The sequence below is a fragment of the Sarcophilus harrisii genome, chromosome X (assembly GCF_902635505.1).
Source record: "Sarcophilus harrisii chromosome X, mSarHar1.11, whole genome shotgun sequence".
Classification (NCBI taxonomy): domain Eukaryota; kingdom Metazoa; phylum Chordata; class Mammalia; order Dasyuromorphia; family Dasyuridae; genus Sarcophilus; species Sarcophilus harrisii.
In genome coordinates this window covers 40,240,126-40,261,056 of record NC_045432.1, presented here as the reverse complement: position 1 = coordinate 40,261,056, position 20,931 = coordinate 40,240,126, and the positions used below count along the sequence as shown (strand labels likewise).

The 20,931-nt window shown below is 40.8% G+C and overlaps 1 protein-coding gene and 1 non-coding gene across 3 annotated transcripts; both read left to right on the top strand.

Annotated features, from left to right (window-relative positions):
• The first annotated feature begins 1,580 nt into the window (after nucleotides 1-1,580).
• RBMX (RNA binding motif protein X-linked) lies at nucleotides 1,581-13,157 on the top strand. 2 transcript variants are annotated; one of them, XM_003774849.4, is made up of 11 exons: nucleotides 1,581-1,873; nucleotides 2,934-3,059; nucleotides 3,266-3,372; nucleotides 4,021-4,201; nucleotides 4,844-4,999; nucleotides 7,340-7,454; nucleotides 7,539-7,664; nucleotides 7,826-7,911; nucleotides 8,529-9,807; nucleotides 10,640-10,725; nucleotides 11,595-13,157. In XM_003774849.4, the coding sequence occupies exons 1-9, from the start codon at nucleotides 1,834-1,836 to the stop codon at nucleotides 8,831-8,833; spliced, it is 1,242 nt and encodes a 413-aa protein (XP_003774897.1). In that variant the 5' UTR covers nucleotides 1,581-1,833; the 3' UTR covers nucleotides 8,834-9,807; nucleotides 10,640-10,725; nucleotides 11,595-13,157. The 2 variants fall into 2 exon arrangements, with proteins under 2 accessions (XP_003774897.1, XP_012408762.1); XM_012553308.3 differs by having other exon boundaries at nucleotides 1,582-1,822.
• Nucleotides 3,112-3,180, top strand: LOC111721599. The gene has a single exon (XR_002770715.1). It is a non-coding gene; the product is annotated as a small nucleolar RNA SNORD61 (small nucleolar RNA).
• Nucleotides 13,158-20,931: the final 7,774 nt, after the last annotated feature.

Genomic DNA, 20,931 nt, shown 5'->3' with positions numbered 1-20,931 from the left:
CGATCTCGGCAGCTGTGTGGAAGTTGGAGTGGAGAGGAGAGAGACTGACAGGAAGCAGTGAGAGCAATCAGGAGGCCATTATGATAGCCCAGTTTCTGGTAGTGGTGAGAGACAAGATCAGAGAAATTGGGGAGGGAGGAGTGAAAGTAGTAATGATGGGCTTTTTCATTTGTTAATGAAACTTAATGAAACCTAATATTTAGTTTAGCTCCATACACATAATAATCATTCAGCAAATATTTGTTCAATGAATTGAATTCAATATACATAGTGTATGGTTATGAATCATAGACAGAGGTTATCGAATTGAGCCTTTTTGTTGTACAGAGGAAGATGCAGATCCAGAGAAGTTAGTTGAGTTGTCTGTGGCTTAACGCGGACCCAAGAGGGTAAAAGCTTTAAGGGGATTGATTTCCTATGATATCTTTATATCAGACGTTGTTGAAAATGAGGAAGGCTATCGGTGCGATCTGCGTGGTCGCCGCTACTGTTTTCTCAATGATTCTTGATGACCGCTCAGCTCATGGGCCTTTCTAACCAGTTTTCATGGGTTGTTTGCTATTCCCGGTGACACTGGGATCAGACGAGAGACCTAGCTTGGAGATCTAGAGCTGGAAGGACCTTCCAAGGCCAGCTAAGCCAAACCTCTCATTCTCCAGAAGGGGAAAATTCAGAGGTGAAGCAACTTGCCTAAAACCACAGTTCTAACTACATCGCAGTATTGGGATTACAGCTCAGGGCCTTCCTTTATCCAGTGCTTTCCCTGAACTCCTTGTGGTGCGGCATGCTACAGTGTTACACTTCCAGTGAAGCTCAAAAAGCCCATTAGGAATCCAGAGGGATACTCAGGAAGGTATGTTACTCTCAGTATCTATAGAGTAATCAGGCCAGTGGATTCCTTTTGTGGTTAATGAAAGGAAAGGATTTACATTCACATTGCACATTTTTATCGCCTATCTTATCTAAACTCAGAAATGACCTTACGGGTTTTGGGTTTTTTTTAAACCTTATTATTTTGAATCTAGCCCAAGGACAGCAATTCCTAGGGGCAGTCATTCCAACCAACTCTAGGGAAGGAAGCTTTTACTTCCTTGTTCTCAGACCCTCCACCAAACAAATATTTCTCCGGGAGGGTCTTTAGGGGAGTAGCAGGCCCAGTGGAAAAGACCTTCATTGCCCTGAGCAGTTTGGGGATTGGAAACAATAGTTTCAGAAGCACTCATATTAAATGTATCAACTATGAATGAGTGTTTTACTCTGACTCTTCCCCAGAAAAAGGAACGTGGAGCAGGAGAAAGCGTGCAGGAGCTCCAGCAGAAGGTAGGTCTTCATAATTCGGCCTGCCTCGGCTATCTGACTAGTAATAATGCTACAGGAGCCTTTAAAGCAGCTCAGGTACCTTGTCCTCATGCTTTCTCCAGCAAGCCGGTGTCCCGACGGGCGGGGGGAATTCGGTGAGCTTTGGAGCGAGTGGGCAGGCAGATGGATTCAAGCTCGGCCCAAGCTAAACGGGATTGGGCTCTCTGCAAAGAGGAGGGTCTATAAGATGTTGGTTCCACCCCTCGACGCTCGCCCTACGCTTCCATCCGGGTCCCGTAGCCTCGTTCCCGGGCCGTATAAAGTTCGCCGGCCCCTTTGTTCGTTCTCATTGCGTAGTTGCGTCTCTCCTCTTTTCGTTGTCTAGGGTTCGGGGGCCTTGGAGACCGAGGGGGGCTACAACGCGTGCGTACAGAGTCACTTTTAGAGCGCGTGGTCGCGGCGGCGGGAAGCCAGAAGTAGCCGGAAAGTCCAGCGTCCTCTTTTTGCCCCTCCTGCCTAATCGGTGCGTAGGAGATGCCCAGCGGGAGGCTTTCGCTGCATTCCCCCCAGTTAGGTTGGTTTGGGCGGCGGTGGCCCTGCACTTTATTTATAAAGATGGAGGGAGTGGGCGCCATTTTAGGTGGCATTTCGGGCTGGTGGAGGGAGGAAAGGAGAGGGATGGGGGGTAGAGGTGTGTGTGTGTGGGGGGGGGGGTCCAGGTCGAGCTGCGATCTCTCCCAAGAACCTGTCCGAACAGCTTCGGGAGCTGCTCCCGGACTCGACTCGAGAGGCTTCAGCCTGCTTGGAATTGGGGAGAGGAGGAGGCCGGGGGAGTGGGGGGAGGGCGGCGAGTGAGCTGGAAGTGCTGGAGGAGAGGCGAGAGGCCCGCTTTGCGCTCTCGGGCCGCTCCCTGGCCTCCGGCGTTGGGAAGGGCCGGGGGGGGGGAGGAGCGGGCCCATGCGAGGAGCCGGGCTGTCCCCGAGAAGGAGCTGCCGCCATTTTGTCTCGGAACCACGCGGTAGCCCGCGCGGGCCCCACTTGGGAGGGTGGAGCTGGGAGGGAGCCCGGACGCTCCTTCATTTCCCGTTTTCTCTCCCGGCGGGGTCTGCGCTGCCGTGGCCCCCCGAGAGTGGGGTCCTGGCCGCTTCGGGAAAGTGGGGTCCCGTCCCGTACCACCCTCCCTCCCCCACTCAGCTTCCTCGCCCCCCTCAAAGGGCGTCTAGGACTGCGGGGGCTCCGGTGCAGTCCTAGCCGAGTCCTTGGCGTGCCCTTGAGCAGCTTGGCCGCAAGCCTATTAATCCGGCTCAATTTGGGGCAGCTGAGGGAGGTGCTCCTTGAGCTCCTGAGAGGCGGGGGCCTGCTGGGGAGGGAAGGGGGCTTAGCAAGTACTAAGCTGAAAGGCCGCCCAGAGAGCAATCGATAAAAGATGAAGGGCGGGGTGGTGGCGTGATAGCAAGTTAAAGTTTGTAATATTTGTTTTAAAATTTTTAGAAATTTTTTAGAAGCGAGAAGTTGGACGAGAAAGTTTGTATCTTAGGCTGTCATCATGAGGTGCTGTTTTGTGTAGGTTCTCTAGCGTTCTTGATGGTTTGAGTTTGGACCTAAATTCTGTTTTGTTTTTCTTTTGTGAGCAGAATATAACAAAACCAGAATGGTTGAAGCAGATCGTCCGGGGAAACTGTTCGTAGGTGGACTAAATACTGAAACAAATGAGAAGGCTCTTGAAGCTGTATTTGGGAAATATGGGCGAATAGTGGAAGGTGAGATGGTTAATTGAAATCGGTTTCCCCTTGCCTTCTCCCCAAAGGCTGAGCAATGATGAACTGAATAGTATTGAACATGTGAAGTGATGATTTTTGTCCTCTAAGAAGTTCTGAGCTACTTTTTTTTGGCGGGGTGGGGGGTTGGGGAAAAGTGTCATGGATTAGTAGTAATTGCGGCCCAATTATATTCTCCTTCGTTATAGTACTGCTGATGAAAGACAGGGAAACCAGCAAATCGAGGGGGTTTGCTTTTATTACTTTTGAAAGCCCTGCTGATGCAAAGGATGCTGCCAGAGACATGAATGGGAAGGTGAGAGTCTACTCCTTGTAAAATGGTATTATAAACTAGCATTGTATAGCACTTCACATGAAGTGCAAAATTTACTTTTAAAACTTTAATTTCGTTGGTCAGTGAAGTTTCTGGCTTTGGCCATTTATATAATGTCAAATTTTGTTTACAACCAAAACCTAATAACTCTTCTTCCTGACCTCAGAATTTTCTAGTTTCTAGTTTCTAGATCTAGAAGTTTCCAGTATGGTGTTATTACTCAATTAAACAAACTAGCCCCCTGGGTGGGGCAGAAGGGGTGAAATTTCGAATCCTGGTCTGCTTAAAGGTCTATAATCTAGACTTTATGGACAGGAAAGAATAGTGATAATGCTACTTGTTTTACTTGTATGTCTACATTCAGCTAGCATTCTGCACTTAATTTATATTTAGTAAATATAAACTACATAAATTAGAGGGCAAGTTGAGCCAACAGAAGCTATAAAAAATATGGGGGTTTCTGGATGGATTTCCTTGTTAAACCCTTATCTGGCAGCTATATATAATTTCCATTTCCCTCTAACAAAAATTGGGGGGGGGGGCGGTGTTGTGAGTAGGTATTAGTATCAATATGCCAGAAAAGCCAGAACATTGTTAAGCTGCTTTTTGTATTTTTTTTTTTTTTTTAAGCTCCTGGATGGAAAATCAATTAAAGTTGAACAAGCTACTAAGCCAACCTTTGAAAGTGGTGGTAGACGAGGGCCACCACCTCCACCAAGAAGCAGAGGCCCTCCAAGAGGCCTTAGAGGAGGAGGAAGAGGAGGAAGTGGTGGAGGAACAAGAGGACCACCCTCACGTGGAGGACATATGGGTATAATTTCTAAGTTAGCTTTTAAATAGCATAAGGGTAAAAATTTTTGATTGAAAATTTTTCAGTAAAATTCATTAATGTTCTACTTGGGTTTTAAGACTCCCAGTCTTCCAAAGTATAGACATAAGCCTAAAACTATGCTCATTTTGGGCAAGTTGTTCCTTATCTAACTGATAAGGTCCAGAGTGAACAAATAGTTCCCTTCAACACAACCAATTCAAACTTAACACATCTGTATATGAGTGTTTGGATAAGAAAGATAAATCAGCCTTACTATGCAGCTGGAAAAAATGGCTAGCATTTCACCACAGGGAAACAGGAATTTTCCTTTTATGGTCCTATGAGTCTTCTCTCACCCACCCCTTAAAAACTACATTCCCTTTTTACTTAAGCATGCTTTTAACCAAGATAAAATTCAGTAATAAGATGCCCAAAAATGGTGTTCGACCACTGCATGCAAAGTAAATGGCTGAATTTAATATAAAGTCCTACCAAGGGAAAGCTCTTTATTAACTTTGTGGTTGGATAGCCAGGTTCTATAGTGGAAAGACAGCTTAGACTCCTTGGACATTATTTGTGCTATATGACCCATGGTCATTGTCAACTGATATAACACTTTTTTTTTTTTTTTCCCTAATATAGACGATAGCGGATATTCTCTTAACTTCAACATGGGGTCTTCCAGGGGACCTCTTCCAGTAAAAAGAGGCCCACCACCACGTAGTGGTGGGGGTCCTCCGCCTAAAAGATCTGCACCTTCAGGGCCAGTGCGCAGCAGTAGTGGAATGGGAGGAAGAGGTCAGTTCTATAGGTTGCCTAGCTGTAAATTTTGCTTCTCAAATAATAGTTTGGAGTGGGATATCATACAAATATAATTGGTCTGCATGGTACTTAACACAGAGTAAGGCTCTTAAAACAGTTCTTGAGGTTGGTTGGCTTAGAATCTTCAGACTAGGAAGGGACCTTGGCTCACCTAGATCTTTCTAAACAAGAATCATGTCTATAGACTGAGCAGAGATAAATACTTGTAGAACATTCTATTTTTGGACAGCTTTAACTGTTTTTCCTTGTTGAGCAGAAGGCTGCCTCCAACTTCCATCCATTGTTTGTAGTTCTGTCCTCAGAGGCCAAAGAAAACAATCCAAATCTTCCATGTGAAAAGTTTATCAAATATTTGAAAGACTACCACATAGGCGAACCCCACCCCCAAGACTAGACTACATATCATAGTTCAATGGATCCTTGTTTTGACTTTGCTCTTTAACAATGTGCTTCTATTAATAGCCTCTCACATCTCAGTTGGCTTCTACATCCCCTTTCAATCCCATTGGCCTGAATCACATCTTCCCATCCTGTACTTTTTGTGCAGTTGACCACAAGTATGAGACTTGAATTAAGTGATTACTATGTGCCAGACACAGTGCTAGGTATAAGGGGAAAACTATGATGATTTGCCTTTGATCTCAATTTAAAAAAGTTTTTAAAATGTTCTTTCCCTAGTTTCACATAAAGACAATTCACTTAAAAAAGATTTTTTCTCCCTCATAATCCCCCTTCCCTGAGACAGTAAGCAAATTGTTTACTTGGGTCTACGTTCAATCTGGATGTGGACAGCATTTTTGAATCCTTTGGCATTGAATCATTATATTGCTGAAAATAGCATAGTAGTATAAATGTAGTTAACATTGTAATTGTAATTATTGTAATATTGTAGTTAACTATACAATGTTGCTTTTGCCTACTTTGCATCAGCTTTTTCTGGAAATCCCTGTTGTGTCTTATGGCAACAGTAACAATTCATTCAGCATGGTCATTTCCAACTTGTTCAGTCATTCCCCAACAGAATTCCATTTTGTATTCACATTTCCCCCCCAATACTTCTATTTTGTAATTTTGTAATTTTGAGCTCCAAATTTTCTCCCCCTTTCCCCCAAGAAAGCAGGTACTGTTACAGATTATATGTACAGTCACATTAAACATGTTTGCTCATGTTTATGGAATTCCTGTTGTGAAAAAAGAATTGCAACAAAAGGGGAAACCCCGAGAAAGGAAAAGTTTAAAAAGTGAAAATGATATGTTTAGATCTGCATTCAGACTCCCTAGTTCTTAACTCTGGATGTGGTCAGCATTTTCCATCAGGAGTCTTTTGGAATTGGATGACCTCCATTATTTAACAGTGGTTATGTTCTTAACTGGCCAGATCCCCTTTCTATTCATCTGTGCCTCCACATAGAGGAACTCTAGGGTTCCCTGTGTTAACTGTAGGGCTACATTTTGGGTTTAATTAAACCAGTTTTCTTTCGACTGTAAAGCAAGGGTATATTTTCTCTGGCATTCTCTGACAGTAATAACCTAATCAAAACAGGGAAATTATTATTATTTGCTTGATAAGAATCTATCCATTCACAACAAGAAGGCATGTCTAGACGTTTGCTAGGAATTAAATCTAAACTTACTGGCTCATGTTTTGAAGTTTATCCCATTGGGACACAAGCTGCCTTTGGAAGCTTTCTTCTATGGTATAGAAAAAATGGAGGCAAGTATGACTTGAAGCAGTGCTTTTCAGAAAGTCTCCAACAGTTTGCATGTAAGGCTTCAGAGTCTTGCGTCATTGCACCTATGGCAAATGAGAAGGCTGAGGCAATTGGGGGACTTGTCTAGCTTCCACTCAGCCCGGAAGTGTTCAGTGACCAGATTTGAACTGGGGTCCCCTCCTGACTTCAGGGCTGGTGCTCTATCGACTGCGCCACCTAGCTGCCCTATGAGTTAGAACTTTGCAATGTCAGGATTTGAAATGGGGTTTCAAAATGCAGTCTCCATGTATTAGGTACATTTTTATCAGCTTTAAATTGGGGAAAGACTTTCAAGTGCTTTAACAAATTACCCGAAATAGGCCACATCTTTAGGTTACCAGAAACAAGATTAGAGGAGAGAATTAAATGGTTAACATGAGATTTATATCTGTTTATTTTGTAGATAGACCTGGAAAAGTTTCTTGTCAGAAACTTGAATAAGAATATTGAAAGTTTGTGAAACTGGCTTTTAAATTAGAACCAAAATAAAAAGTTTAACATTTATGCAACATTGCTGTCAATTTGGTATACTGCCGCTGTTTTAGATGAAGTTTTTTGTTTAAAGCTCCAGTGTCACGTGGGAGAGACAACTATGGAGGTCCACCCCGAAGGGACCCAATGCCATCCAGAAGAGATGTTTATATGTCACCAAGAGATGATGGTTATAATACTAAGGACAGGTAAAGGGAAATCGCAAAAAATTCTCAAGTCTGTTTTTGATGTTTTTAGAAACTCAGATAATAAATAGTTGTGTTCTATTTTAGCTATTCAAGCAGAGATTATCAAAGTTCGCGAGACAACAGAGATTATGCTCCACCTCCAAGAGATTATGCTTACCGTGATTATGGTCATTCCAGTTCACGTGACGATTATCAATCTAGAGGCTACAGGTACAGTGAGATGTACATTTGTAGCTTGATGAAAGATTCATAAATGCCCCAAAAGTCTTTGTGGAGATTTAATCTGAAATAGCTTAAAACTGCATGGAGACTCTTGAGAGTCTGTAAAATGTGATTTGTGAGCTGACTGAATATTTTGGTTTCTTATTTAGTGATCGTGATGGCTATGGTGGTCGTGATAGAGACTATTCAGATCACCCCAGTGGAGGTTCCTATAGAGATTCGTATGAGAGTTATGGTAAGAATTGAGTTTGAGGGTCTCTTTAAGTTAATCTGTGCTTCTGTAGACCATGTGAATCAGTTTCAGGCTGCGCTTGCTTTTGAGGGATTTTGTTTGCTTGGGGGGGTGAACTGGCAGATTGGATTTTATTTTGAGTTTTAAGGGCCTTGAAGTTTTGCTAAGGATTGCTTGCTTGAGGGGGAGGGTTGCTTGCTTTCAGGGGTAAAATTGGCAGTATTATGTGTTTTCCCCCCCAACAGTGAAAGTACCATTTTAAAATGCTAATTGACAAGATCAAATATTTACCATTACAATATGAAGCAAAGTCTACAGTTGCAACTTACCACTGGACAAATATGGCTGAGTTTCTACTGTAAAATAACGAGCTGTTCTGGAATGTCTTTAAAAGATGCCTCTTGAAATACACTCTTCAGTTTTTTCAAACAAACATAAACCATTCACTATTTCAGCAGATGAGCAATCCCCACTATAAATTACCAGCAGTGGCAGATTTTACACCTTCATTCCAAAAAAAGTTAAACATATAATACAGGAATTCTTTAAATTCAGATTTAACTATTGTGTATATATAAGATTTATAGTGTTGCCATATTACCTGACCATTGACCCTGCAGGTAACTCACGTAGTGCTCCACCTGCTCGAGGGCCCCCTCCATCTTATGGTGGAAGCAGTCGCTATGATGATTACAGCAGAGATGGATATGGTGGAAGCAGAGAAAGTTACTCAAGCAGCCGAAGTGATATCTACTCAAGTGGTCGAGGAGATCGTGTCGGTCGACAAGATAGAGGGCTTCCGCCTTCTATGGATAGGGGATACCCTCCTCCACGTGATTCATACAGCAGCTCAAGCCGCGGAGCACCAAGAGGTGGCCGTGGAGGAAGCCGGTCTGATAGAGGAGGAGGCAGAAGCAGATATTAAAAAGAAAAAGCTAAATTTTTGGACCAAAACCCCCTTTCAAAAAAAAAAAAAAAAAAAAAAAAAAACAAAGCAAGTGGAGCTTGTTCTATCTTTACTACCAGAGGACTGCTAAAAAGGAAACAAAATTTGTTTTTCCTTTTTTTCTATTGCCTGTTAAGTTCCCCTCCATGATTTTTATGCTTTTATGAAGAACAAGTTAAAGCAATGTTTAATTTCATTTCAGATTTGTTTTCTTTCCAAAAGACAGATGTTAAATGTGTGAAATTTGAGCTCTGTGTACCAGTATTGTAAGTTACAAACTAAAAAGTTTCCCCGAAAAGCTACCTTTCAATCCGGTTTTCCTCACAATTTGAGACCAGCAGTTCTTAAGATCTTCCACAAACATCCAACCATCTAAAATGGAAATGGATCCTTCTACTTTTTCAAACTTGTCATTCTAAACCAATTAGATGTTTTGGAGGGTGGTGGGGGTTATGCCGCTCCTTAAAGATTTCAGGTTGTTCTTTTTGAAACTGAAATCTATGCAAGATTTCCCACTTATCAGATGCTTAGTGAGGAAAAAATTTGAGTTTTAAAAAAAAATCAGTAAACTTGAAACCACAAATGGATAGTAATGACTATACTTTGCCTTTCCATCATTTTCTTGTGAATCTGCAAGACCATTCCCCCAAATAGGGAAAAAAACCAACCATTTACGTGTATTAAACAACAACAAAATTCTAAATAAAAGGTTTGACCAGTTCCAACAACGAAGCTTCAAAATGATGCTTGCTCTTACTGTTTCAAATTTTTGCAACTCTGTAGTGTCTCACTTTTAAAGGAACAGCTTGATTCCAAAGGCAAAGGAGAAAATAGATAAGCAAAGAAGTTTAATCTTCAACTTCTCAAAGGCTTATGACTTCTAAAAACAAGTGACTCTTTCAGCATTCCACTTCAGATATAAAGCATCAAATGCCTGTGAAACAGCAAAGATGGTAAGCAAAGCAAACTAGTTTTTCCGTCTAAGTCAAAATTGAACAAAGTATCTTCCTCATAGTACAGCAAAACATGGCTGTACGTCATGGCAAATGGAAGTACTTTCTAGATAACCTTTGGAAAAGCAATATTCACTAGAGTTAGAAGTCCTCCAAATTCGACATTTTCTTCTTGGATTTTTTTTTAAAAGCATGTATAAATAACACTTAAAAAATGCAGCTTCTATAGACAGATTACATTCTGGGTTGGGGAGGGGGGATTGGTTTTTCTTTATTTTGATGAAGAAAAAGCTGCATATACTAAACAAATTTTTTCCCCCAAAATTATATCTGTAGTCATCACGAATTGGCTTAAAATGGGGTGTTTTTTCCCCCCAAGCAAGCCATTGCAAACTTAACATTTAGTTGGATGCCTGATTTGTTTTAGTTTCATTTTTCTTTTTAATAAGCAAAACACAAAAGCCTGAGGCAACATTAGCCAGGTCCAGCCGGGAAGTTGAAATGATGCTCTTGAATGTAGTAAACTTGAAGACTTAACAACTAAAAATCCAATCTTTGCACTATTCCTTCACAAATAAGTCAACTTAATGGATTTAACATGGCAGTCCACCATTGGAAAGGAATGAGAATCTGTAAGCCATGCAACTTTTAACATTAAGCCAGTCCAGACCAGTGAATCTGCCACCATTTTAAAGAGTAAAACTTGAAATAGTAAACTGCAAGTCTGAACTTGACTTAAACTTGCTGGAATCAAGGGCAGTTATAGGCTGGCAAATTCAGTGTTTTCTTTGAAAATTTCATGAGATAAATCCCATGTTCATAATTTTTTCAGGCTGATCATTGCTGTCAGGAATGCTGATTTGTTAAATGCTGTATCAGTTATATACTAGAGATGGAAAAAAGCAGCTAATAAAATAGGTAAGTTACACAGGATCTTAAACTTGATGTTGTGGTGGTGGTAGAGCAAGTTATTTGCAAAAGCTTTTGATATTTTTAAAAATTTTAATAGCTTTTTATTTATTTATTTTATTTATTTAATAGCTTTTTATTTACAAAACCTGTACCAATTTTTCCCCTCCTTCCCCCCACCCCTTCCCCTAGATGGCAGGCAGTCCAATATGTGTTAAATATTAAAAGTATCTGTTAAATACAATGTTAAATACAAATGTTAAATAAAATACAATGTTAAATACAAATGTTAAATAAAATACAATGTTAAATACAAATGTTAAATAAAATACAATGTTAAATACAAATGTTAAATACAATGTAAGTACATGTATAAGTATATGTATACATATACAAATACATATTTTATACAGTTATAAGAATAAAAATGCAAGCAGACAATAACAGATAAGAGTGGAAATACTATGTTGTGGTCTACACTCATTCCCTGTAGTTTTTCTCTCTGGGTGTAGCTGGTTCTCTTCATTTCTTAATGTGAACTGATTTGGATCATTGTTGTTGAAGAGAACCACTTTAAGCTTTTGATAGATTATTTGAGCCTTGCAACAAGCCCTTTGTCTTTGGCAAATCAAGGCCCAGAGGGCATTTGAACCCAACACTTGAACAACAAATTTAATTAGGTTCTGGCCTGTTGGGTGACCATAAACTCAGAGTTGTAAAAAAGGGCGTTATGCCAGGGATGAAGCATGATTTAATTAACAAGAGGTTTTAAATGATGTGTCAAACTTGAGGCTCCACCATAACCTGTAAGACATAGGAGAGAATAATTGCTTTTTAAATTGGACCTACCATTTTAAATTGTTTCTTCCATTTTACAGAGTCACTACAGAAGCAGGATGCTGAAATTTCACTGAAGTCAATTTCAACTCAGAGTTGATTTGTGCTGGCACTACAGTTTTTGCCTTGGATTTGAGTTCTTGTGAACTGAGCCGAGCAAAGGGATTCGATGTTGGCTACTGTAACCTTTTAACCCTAATGTAGACTTTATTGGAAGTGTTACAGAGAGGGGGAAAGTTGACAATTTGGGGCAACAGTTGAGCCTGTTATACATCTTATCAGGCAGTAAGGTTTTGCAGTTGGATTTTTTTTGGGGGGGGGGAGGGAAGGGGAGAGTCATGTAGTATGTGGAATTACAGGATTATTGGTAGGAATTGATTGGCCATTTAAACCCTTAATTTTCTCTTAACACGAGAATGGTTAGATTGAAGTTTGGAAAAATGGAAGACCAATAGGGCTTGGCTATAGGAAAACAATTGGAATAGGAAGAAATTTTGTTACTAGATGTATAAATGAAAAGTGAACCTTTCAGGTAGTTCACTGGTTTATTACCATGAAATACAAAAATGAAAATTGAATTGTTTTTTGAAGCTGCCCAACAGTGATGAACTGGGTGAGAGCTTTTGTTTTATTTGTTTTGTACTTAAGTTAGGGAATCTCTTCTCACCTCACAGCTACCCTGTAATTTGGACATTTAGTTAATAAAGCTAGCAGAAACAGGCAACTGCTACAAAATATATCATGGAGGGCTTTTAAATTTTTTTTTTTTAAAGCAGTAAAGATGTTACATGTGACATTCAATTCAGCTTGTTCCCTGTTCCCTTATGTACTTGAGAGTACAATGTTAATGTAAAAAGGGAATTCATTAGGGGTAGGATACTTTTCTGGAACTCAGTAGTGAAACCTAAGCTTATTTAGGAAAAAATTTGGATCTACATATCGGCTTTTGATTTTTATCTTTATCAAGTTGTCTGCAACTATGTTCTAAATATATTGACATAACTCCTATTTAGAAGCTTAAGTAGCTACTTGGGACAGAAATTTATAGATTTTGCTTAATGATCGATTTTTCTGGTTCATTCTAAAAAAAAAAAAACCACAACAGTAGCTTGCATTAATATAGTGCTTTTGAGGGGGAGCACTAATTATTCTTTTTTTATATATTATATAATAGTATTTAGGTTTCTTTTGAGTAGATGATCTGTGTGGTAGTAAACCGTAGAAAAATAAGTGAGCAGATTTAGCAGGGAGTACTAACAAGTTAAGTCTTAGTGTATGTAGTAAAGGGTAAAGAATTGTTGTACAACTTTGGAGATAGGAAATTTGGGAAAGCGGAATCATTACTTGGATCCAGGTTCCCTTTTCACTGTTTGATTTGAAAGGTCAGTCTTTGAGGGAAGTAAAGTAAATGGGGAATACTTGGTAATTACCGGGTGATCATTTGAAACAAGACTTGGCAATTTATAATAAAAACAATGTAATAAATGTGACTGTGCTATCACTAGCTGGAATGTTTTTGTGTTCAGAGCCTTTCATCTCACTTTATTAAAGTGTTTATATTGTACATTCTTGGTTTTATTGAATAAATGTACGGTTTTCTCTGTCATGGTTTCCTTGGGTGTATTTCAGATCAAGTGGCATACTTCTCATGACTCGACATAATTTGTAAGCTTGGAGCTTGCTACAGAGGTGAAGGAAAGCTACTTGGGAGCGGGGCTCCCAAGAGGGGAACCATGTAAAGTCCATTATTCCAGTTCTGCCATGTAACCGAGCTTGAATTCACTGGAGTAAACCCCTAGTGTCATTGTCTCTTTATCTCTGCCACCCCCAACTTCATCTAATGACTAAACAGCTTAAGTCTAATGTAGTAAAGGATCAAGAATCTTTAAAGATGGGAAATGGGAAAGCAGAATAAAGGGGGCCCACATTTGCTTTTTACTTTTGAAGGGTCTTTGATCCATAAAGCTTAAGGGAATAAGAAAACTTTTATACCATCAGCTAATGAAGTGTAATTGTGTTGTTGCTGGCTGTAGAATACACGTGGAACTGTAGCTCATGACCTTTCTTATCCCTAATGAGACAGTTGGAAATGCTCACTGTGGCTTGTTCTTCCTGCTCTTAAGTAAAGTTCATATTGAGAGTGTTTCCTCTTCCTCCCATCCCCTCAGTCCTGTTAATGAAATGACAGATTCAATTTTAGCCCCTTCCAAGTTTAAGCTTTTTGGCTAGTGGGATGGAAGCATACTGATTTACACACTCCCCATAGTGGGATTTGGGACGTCCTACCTGTTAGCATACCTACCGCCAATTTTTTTTATGGCTCCTCCTAAATTGGGAAAGGAGCTTTTGAAGGTTACTGTTTTCCAGGCCCCAGCAAATGCTTTTTTGCTGGATCTTTTAGTAAGATCTTGAGCAGGATAGTGATTCTATACAGGGTAGCAGTTGTGAATCTTTTCCTGCCTCTTGGGATTTGTACTTTTTCCTATCCACATTATTTCATGCTGATATCATGCTGCGGTATTGCAGTCATCCAAGAGAACTTAATTGTCCCTGCCTAGGATAGCATCTTCCATTCTGACTTTATCCTGTATCCTTTACAAGGCCAATCTCACCTGTGCTTTCAGTCTTAGCTTATCGCATCTTCAAATGCTTTTGGAATTCTTCCCCAGAGGGAAACTACTGCTTTTCAAAAGCTAGAATAGCATAGTAAGGTGCATGGTAAATCTTGCTAGACTTGTAAAAGATTGGAGTACAAACCTATTGCTCCACTCAACTTGGAGAGGCTCATTAGAAGGGTTACTGGGTAGTTTTATTTTTGCCTTCAGATGTTCAGGGAACCATTTAAGAGGTTGATGAGTTGTGGCGTCTGTCTGCAAGGAGTCTCCATAACCGTGAAATAGCATCCCTGGAAGTAAGTGTACAGAGATGGATTTTCTGGTGTCTCTTCTACCTAGAAATATGTTCAGCTTGCGAGAGCAAATCTTCCTTGTTTTTCTCACAGCATCAGGGTGAGCGGCTCATAGGTGTTCAAGGAGATAACTTGGGTCTTTTAGAAAATTCAGTCCCGCTTCAGCTTTCCAACTGTCACTTAGATTGAGTTCATTCTCAAGAACAAAGAGCTGGGGGCTCTTGTGACCTTAGGCAGCCTAGAAACATAAGACCTGTTCACTGGGGCTACACGAATTGGTTATTTGACAATCTGTGGCTTAATGATAGCCTAGTCTTCCCGCTGGGATTTAGATGCATTTGTTGGGTAGGTTGGGGCAGAACAAAATCCCCTGGCAAAGGAATATTTCTGCAGTTGGATGGTTATTCAGTTGGTATGCTTTCCGCCATATGAAAGGCCACCTTATCAGAGATAAATCATTGATATCCGTGATTGAATTCCCCAATGCAAGATTCACAACCTCCAGTGAAACTTGGAAAGGAATATGGTACTGATGTTTCAAAGACGCATCTCATATGTGCTTTTCAGTCATCTTTGAGACTAATGAATGTCAGCCCAGTTCCAGGAAGCTTAAAAATGAGAGGGACTGGCCCTTAATAACGTAGGTTCACTGCAAAGTAATAGGCTGCTTGCATATGGCAACTCGTCAGTCCCGTTACTTGGTATGTACCCCAAAGAAATAAAAGTCAAGACTAGACTAGAACTGAGAAACGGCTGACCAAGTTGATAATGGGAATATAGGCACAACATACTGGCTAAATAAACTGGCTAAACAGTTTCTGGGTCAGCAAGATTTGGCTTCAAATCTAAGTCTCTGACAGACTGGCTGTGTCATCTTGGGCAAGTCACTTAAATTCGACTTTTTAAAACGATCCATGTTGCAGAGAAGGTTTCAGCCTGCATTAGTAGGAGCTCCTCGCCCACAGCTTCCCACGCCAGTGAAATCACAGATTCAGTTCAGGCATTAGGAGATGAAGCATATGAGGAATTAAAAGAAAAACTGGGAGATTTGCATGAAGTAATACAGAATGAAATGCAGAGGCAGAAGGTATGTGTCTTATATGTGTGTGTATGTATACACATCTGTATATACACATATATGTCTAGACACATACACATGTATACACATCCATATATATATAAATACACACACACACACACAATATGAATGAAAATATCACTAGTTCTAGTGAAACCAGTTCCAGCTACAGAGAACAGATGCTGAAACGTGCCTCCTTTCCCTCAATAGAGATGAGAGCTGCTAGAGGCAGAATATCGCCTACATTGTCAGTGTACGTTTGGATTTTGCTGAACATTTTTTTTCAGGTAGAGGATAGAGTATGACCAGAAAAGACATCGATAAAAATCATGGTCTTGTTCTACAAAGTAAGAAACCTGGATACGTGGACCCAGGCTGTCTGAAAAAGATTCGGCCTCCCTTGAGACTGCCTTCAATTTGTCTTCTTTCATGATCAGAAGCAAAAGCTAAAGGAGATGGAGATCTTGTTTCTTCAAAGGGCCATAGAGCCATAGCTGGAAGGCACCATGGGACCATCAAGTCCAACCCCCTCATTTTACAAAGTACTTAACAGATCCAGAGAGACTGAGTTATCCCAGTCATCCAGCCAGTACATTTTGGGCAGAATTTGAACCCAGATCCTCTTAGCCACGATGTCATGTCACCATCATGCTCATTTCTTTCCTATCTTAAAGCGGAAGGGGGAAAAAGCAACCGCTTTACTTTGTCTTACTGTTCTACCTAGTTAGCCAACCAATTTCTTTTCTTCTAGCAGACTGCTTGCTTCCTTTTCAGTCCACATTTTGGTGATTCTCATTGGAGTCTTCATGGCGAAGACCCTGGAGTGATTTGCCATGTCCTTCTCCAGCTCATTATACACATGAGGAAACCGAGGTAAACACCCAAGTGACTTGCCCGGGGTCACACAGCTAGTAAGTGTTTTGAGGTTAGATTTGAACCCGGAAAGATGCATTCTGTCCACTGCAGCATCGCCTACTGCCCTCCTCGCTATTTTACTCCTATTTGCTTTTAGCTCCTGTCTTGCCTTCCCTCACCCCCTCTTTTACTAAAATGGTTCTAAGGTAACATTTAATGATCTTTTCATCATTAAATTTAGTTTTTTCTAACTACTTCTCCTTAGCTCTAGAGCACTGGACACTTTCGCCTTCGGGAAACTCCTTCCCTTGCCTTCTGTGACAGTAGCTTGTTGTGTGCATTTCAGAAGGGACGTGGAGTCGAGCAAGGACTCTGACCAGAAAGGTAGAATTGAGGAAATGGAGAACAGGACAGTCTGGCTGAGTAGTGGGCAATTAGTAGGGAAGTGGCTTTGAGTCTGGTGATGGTTTGGGCTTTAATTTTCTCGATGTACAACTCTGATCATTTCTTCACAAATGGTCGGATGAGAGACAACGAAAGCTCTGAACTGGAGTGTTCTCGGCGAGAAGGATAAAGAAAAATAGTTCCGAGAGCGTTGCAAGGGAGGAGAGAGAGGATTGAGCAAGTGATTGAATTCTCCTTTTCCCTTCTTTCCCTTCAGTCTGCTGAGCTTTGGAGATGGAACCTAGAGAGGTGGTCAGAGGTAGCCTCTGAAACCCTTTATACTCTTAGAAATGATTGAGGACCTCCCCCTCCCCAGAACTTTGCATTATGTGGAATATATATATTATATATATGGATGGATGGATATATTTGCCATAATAGGAATAACATTTTACCGTTATTGTGAAAATAGTTTTGACTTTGGGGACCCCCAAGAGTTCCCAGAGCAAATTTGAGAACCCCTGGCAAAAGGTGGAGAGTGAATGAGATCCCTGAGGGAGAGAATGTAGAGAAGAGATCCAAAGATGAGAGACCTTATGCATTCACCTCTCCCACTCATTCATATATGTGTATGTGTGTGTGTGTGTGTGTATACATACACACACACACACTTACATATGCTCTCATACACACTCATGGATATATACTCAAGTATATACGTACTCGTGTATATACTCACATATACACACATATTCACATATACAGATACTCGTACACACTCATGTATACATTCACATACATCCACCCGTTTGTGGATATATATGCTCACACACACACAGACTCACATACACATGCAAAGTCACTTACATTCATACTCACATATATTCTCATACGTACACACACATATACACACACTCGCACATTTACACCCGTGTATGTTTACTTATATACATATATACTCATGCTCATGTATATATATATATACACACACACACACACATATATATATACTCATGTATACTTAGATACGCACACATTACATCCGTCTATGTACGCACACATGTATGTGTATATGACCATATATTCACACATGCTTATCCATAGAAACACTCATGTATATACTCACATATGCATGCATATGTATGTGTGTGTTTATAGAATATACACACAGACACATTCACGTTTTGGAGGTGAGGGGAGCTGGAAGAGAGCTGGAACAATTCAAAGTGGGAGAGGGTGAAGGAGGATAGAGACTGGGGTCACGACTCTTGGATTTGGGAGCCAGTTCTGCCATTTTTCAACCTCAGTGACTTGGATTCCTTCTCCTTTCCTCAAGTATTAACACATCTAGCGCTGCCCTTAATTAGCAGAGCACATCGCTTTTTGGCAGTCATTATTCTTTAATCTTATTTAGAGTCATATGAGTAAAAATGTATGTATGTATGTGTTTTACTGCTGAGGCAATTGGGGTTAAGTGACTTGCCCAGGGTCACACAGCTAGGAAGTATTCAAGTGTCTGAGTCGGATTTAAACTCGGGTCCTCCTGACTTCAGGGCCGGTGCTCTATCCACTGCACCTATTTATCAATCTATCTAGCTGCCCCCATGTATTTAGCTTTTAGCATTTTCAGGCACAGTTGAAGTTCCCTTCTTTGTGAATTTTCCAAGTTCCTGTTCTTCCCCTTTGATGTTGTAGTAGTCTTTTGTTTTCAAATGTGGTCATTGTTTTAAGGCTCATCTTGCTGGCCTTTACTTTTTGTTGAATGAATATGGGCTACCTAGGAAAAAGGAACTGCATTTGGAGTCAGAAGGACCTGCATTCAAATCTTGACTCTGCTATATTTACTATCCACGTGACCCTTGGTCATGTCACAACTCTGGGCCTCAGTTTCCTCCTCTGTAAAATGAGGAGGTTGTCTAAATGGTCTCTGAGATCCCCTCCTATTCTAGAGCTGTGATAGGGGTGGGGGGGTAACCACACCGAATTCAACATAGTCCCTTACGTCCAAATCCTTGATAAATATTTCTCATAGTTTCAGCAAGCTCCAAGGAGCTCAGTTTAGTTAGAGGGGATGACTTGAGAAAATACCCATAATTCCATGTACATGGAGAGAGGTGTGAAAATGATGCAAGTAAGTGCAAAGCCATGAGATCCCATTCAGGGAAAGGCCATTGAAGGAGGGGCATTTGAGCTGGACTTGACAGGCTGGAGTGAGGGAAGAAGTATGTCTGAGAACAATACCATAGAGGCGGTGGGGGGGGGGGGGGACACTGGCTCCTCAGAAGGCCCAGTGGTACATGACAAAATAAACATTTCTCTTGCATGTAGATCACCCACATTCCCAGAGTATTCTTCTCTCTCCCTCCCAAGCCATCTACAAAGAGGGCCGCCACAAACATTTTGGCACATACAGGTCCCTTTCCCTTCTTTAGTATCTCTTTGGAATATAGGCCCAGTAGTAACACTGCTGGATCAAAGGGTATGCACAGTTTGATAACTTTTGGGGCACAGTTCCAGATTGCTCTCCAGAATGGTTACATTTGTTCACAGTTCCACCAACAATGCATGAATGTCCCGGTTTTCCCACATCCCCTCCAACATTCATCATTATTTTTTCTTGTCATCTTAGCCAATCTGACAGGTGTGTAGTGGTATCTCAGAGTTGTCTTTGCATTTCTCTGATCAATAGTGATTTGGAACACTTTCATATGAGTGGAAATAGTTTCAATTTCATCATCTGAAAATTGTTCATTTCCTTTGACCATTTATCAGTTGGAGAATGGGTAAGCCATCTCTTAAGAAAGAATGAAAAAGAGGGAAAAAAACCCAGTTTAGCAAAATCAATTCACACATTGGAAAGGGCCGGACATTTGGTTAAGAATATATAATATAGGGGGTGGCTAGTTGGTGTAGTGGATAGACCACCAATCCTGAAGTCAGGAGGATCTGGAGTTCAAATATGGCCTCAGACACTTAATACTTCCCAGCTGTGTGACCCTGGGCAAGTCACTTAACTTGAGAGAGAGAGAGAGAGAGAGAGAGAGAGAGAAAGAAAGAGAAAAGGGAGAGAAAGAGACAGACACACACACACACACACACACACACACACACAGAACAAACACATTATCTGGGAACATGATTTCATTCAGAATGTTGACATGGAAGAAGCAGTGGTACAGTGGAAAGAATACTGGTTCTGGGAGCAGAGGACCTGAATTCAAATCCTATCTGTGACATTTGCTACCTGCGTGACCTCAGGCCAGTGACTTGACCTCCCTAAGGCTCAGTTTCCTCATCTGTGAAGTGAGAGGCTTTTGAGGCTCTTTCTAGCTTTCCGTGTATGAGTTTATGAGCTCATGACCTGTTGGCCAGTGAAGGATGGTGAAAATGTATTTACCCAGAAATGCACAAATCTAATCAAGGACTTTTTTTTAAATTTTGAGTTTATATTCAAGCTTAGAGTTAAGTTTTAATAGTGAAGCAACTTATTGGGAATTCAGGTAAAAAAGATAAACTTGAAGATTGTGTCTTAGGTAAAAATCAGTCCCAGGAAATTCTAAGTGGTCAAGAAGGAGCAGGATTTCAGAAACCCTGGTGGTGGTTTGGTTTTTTTTAACTTTCCTGGGAACCCTTGAAACTAAAACTTTTCTTTCATTATTATTCTTATTAAAACTTTATTTTCAAAACATATGCATGGATAATTTTTCAACATCGATCCTTGCCTAGCCTTGTGTTCCAAAAGGACTTTCAACTGAAAAGGAGGAATAGCGGCAGGGATGAACAAACATACAGGGGACATAATTCAAGAAAAGAAGTGGGAATTAAGCCCTAGCCTCAGATACCTATAGGCAAATGCAACAAAGTATGGGTAACAAACAAAGTATTTGAGCTAGAGCTCATAATTTTTATTGTTCAGTCGCTTTTCAGTTGGGTCCAACTCTTCATGATCCCATTTGGGTTTGTTTGGTTTTTTTTTGGCAAAGATACTGAAGTGATTTGCCATTTCCTTCTCTAGTCCATTTTACAGATGAGAAAACTGAGGCAAACAGAGTGAAGTCACTTGCCCAGGGTCAGACAACTAACAAGTTTCTGATGTTGGATTTGAACTCAGTCTTCCCGACTCCATAGCGGGCCCTCTGTCCTCTGCAGCACC